Genomic DNA, 2,316 nt, shown 5'->3' with positions numbered 1-2,316 from the left:
GCCTGCCTGCTAAGCCGAAGTTTTAATCAGGGAGATGGAGATTGCAAATTAATGGGGATTAAACGGGGGCGGGATTTAGGAGGCAGCTCTGGCAGCGCCTGTGAGAGGGGAGATGGGGAGGGGACACAGCCCCTGTTTCGGGGTCCCGTGGGGTGATGCCACATGTGCCAACCCTGGCAGTGGGGGATGTGGTGGCCGGTCCCCATAAGGGCTGGTGGCCGCTCATGCCATCCCAGGAGACATCTTGGGGTACCCCCCAGGAACCTGATCCAGCTCCCATGCCCTCATCTGGGGGCTGTGTCCCCCCCCGTGCTGCTTGTGGCTGTGGGGGGCCAGTGTGGAGGGGAGGGGGCAATCAGGGGGGGCTGCAACCCAGCTCCCATGCCCTCATCTGGGGGCTGTGTCCCCCCCCGTGCTGCTTGTGGCTGTGGGGGGACAGTGTGGAGGGGAGGGGGCAATCAGGGGGGGCTGCAACCCAGGTCCTCCCATGGCATGGATGTAACTGCTCTGGGGATGGGGCCACTCTGGGTGTGGGGCCACCCTGGGGCTGGGACTGCCCTGGCACGAGGTCACACTGGTATGGGACCACCCCAGGACATGAGACCACCCTGGGCAAGGGGACACCCTGGCATGAGGTCACCATGGCATGGGACCACCCTGGGCAAGAGGACACCCTGGCATGGGACCACCCTGGGTGTGGGACAACCCCAGGACCTAAATGCCTGAGCTCCCCCAGCCCTGGCGAGGGCTGAGCCGGGGGAGGTGAAACCCTGGGGTCTGTGTGCCCTCACCTGTCCCCAGGGAGCCCCAACCCTCTCCACGGCCCCGTCCCTGCGGCAGGGCCCTACTGCAGGAACTCCGTCCCCTCTGCCCCGCTCCTGGTGACAAACTCCAGCTCTGTGACCGTCCTGTTCAACAGCACCAGCCACCGCTCGGGGCGAGGCCTCCTCCTGTCCTATGCCACCTCTCAGCACCCAGGTGAGGGGGGCATCCCCTGGGGGTGCAGAGACCCCCCCCAGGATGTGTCTTGGCCCATCGAGGGGGGGCACGGCCTGAGGTGGAGGGAGCTCCTTGCTGACCCCTGGGTGGGCTCCCATTGCCCTGAATATCCGTGTTCTCCCTGACTGGGGGCACAACATGGGACACCCCCAGGTCAGGTGGCCAATATCAAACAGAGCCACTCTGGATGGTGGCACGGCTGCAGGGACCAAAGGGCCACCTCTCCCTACCCCTCCACACATGGGGATATGGGGTGGAAAACCCAAATGTGGAGCAGGATTTGGTTGGGAAGGGCATGGGAATGGGGTGCCCTTGGGCAGAGGTGGGTGGGTGTTGTGGGGTGGGTGGGGGTCCCTCACCCTGGGGTGTCCCTGCCTTGCAGACCTGGTCTCCTGCCTGGTTCGAGGCACCCACTACACCCAGGAGCACATCAGGTGAGTGGTCAGGGGGGTGAGTGGTCCTGCTTTGGTGTCCCCACCCCGGCAGTTCCCATCAGCCCTGGTTTCACCCCATCCCTCTCCCAGGGCTCTTGGGGTGCAGCTGCAGTGGGATGGGGAACAGAGAGGGTGTGAAGAGGGGCAGAGCAAGCCCTGACCCCCCCTTGCTGTGCGTTTCAGCGTGTACTGCCCTGCAGGCTGCAAGGACATCCATGGGGACATCTGGGGCAACCCCAGCCAGGGCTACCGGGACGTAAGTGTGGGACAGTCCCCAGCACGTGTGGCCACTGCCTGGCACCCCCAGCAGCCCCCAGGGGGTGGGTTGGGCCTCGGGGCGCCCTGTGGGGGCTGCTCTGACCCCCTGCTCCCTGCAGACCTCGGTGCTGTGCAAGGCCGCCGTGCACGCCGGGGTGATCGCGGACGAGCTGGGCGGGCAGGTCACGCTGTCCCGGGAGAAGGGGATCACGCTCTACGAGTCAGCCTTTGCCAACGGGCTCCACTCCAAAAGGTGGGTGAGCAGGGGCTGCACCCCACGCCCGGCTGTGGGAGCCGCCTGTGCTGTCCCATGGAACAGCCAGCCCTCGATTGCAAACCCCCCGGGGCTTGTTCACCAGCCTGATGCTGCCCCTGCTTCCCTCCCCACAGGGGATCCCTCTCCGAGAAGCGACTCATATTCCACAAAGGTATTTTTTGTCCCACTCCCCCTGAAATTAAGGCGCTATTTGGGCTGCCAATCCCAGTGCCACCCCTGTGCCACGCCTGGTTGGGGGTCCTGAGTTCCCAGCCTGCCGCCTCCTGTCCCCAGCCTGTGACGATGTGCTGGAGGTGGCCGCCTTCAACGCCTCATCCTGGTGGCACGAGGTGGATGTGCTGGGCCAGG

General features: G+C 65.4%; 1 protein-coding gene across 1 annotated transcript in view; it reads left to right on the top strand.

Annotated features, from left to right (window-relative positions):
• The first annotated feature begins 641 nt into the window (after positions 1-641).
• Positions 642-2,316, top strand: part of LOC103756288 — a 3,930-nt gene continuing 2,255 nt past the window's right edge. The window contains exons 1-7 of the mRNA XM_029963014.1: positions 642-696; positions 802-978; positions 1,382-1,433; positions 1,617-1,689; positions 1,811-1,944; positions 2,082-2,119; positions 2,242-2,310. Of these exons, the coding sequence (XP_029818874.1) occupies positions 642-696; positions 802-978; positions 1,382-1,433; positions 1,617-1,689; positions 1,811-1,944; positions 2,082-2,119; positions 2,242-2,310 (598 nt within the window). The remainder of the gene's footprint in view (positions 697-801; positions 979-1,381; positions 1,434-1,616; positions 1,690-1,810; positions 1,945-2,081; positions 2,120-2,241; positions 2,311-2,316) is intronic.

The sequence above is a fragment of the Manacus vitellinus genome, unplaced genomic scaffold (assembly GCF_001715985.3).
Source record: "Manacus vitellinus isolate BGI_N305 unplaced genomic scaffold, ASM171598v3 scaffold_52_pilon, whole genome shotgun sequence".
Taxonomy (NCBI): domain Eukaryota; kingdom Metazoa; phylum Chordata; class Aves; order Passeriformes; family Pipridae; genus Manacus; species Manacus vitellinus.
The sequence above is the reverse complement of the archived record's forward strand: the minus strand, read 5'-3'. Positions and strand labels throughout refer to the sequence as shown.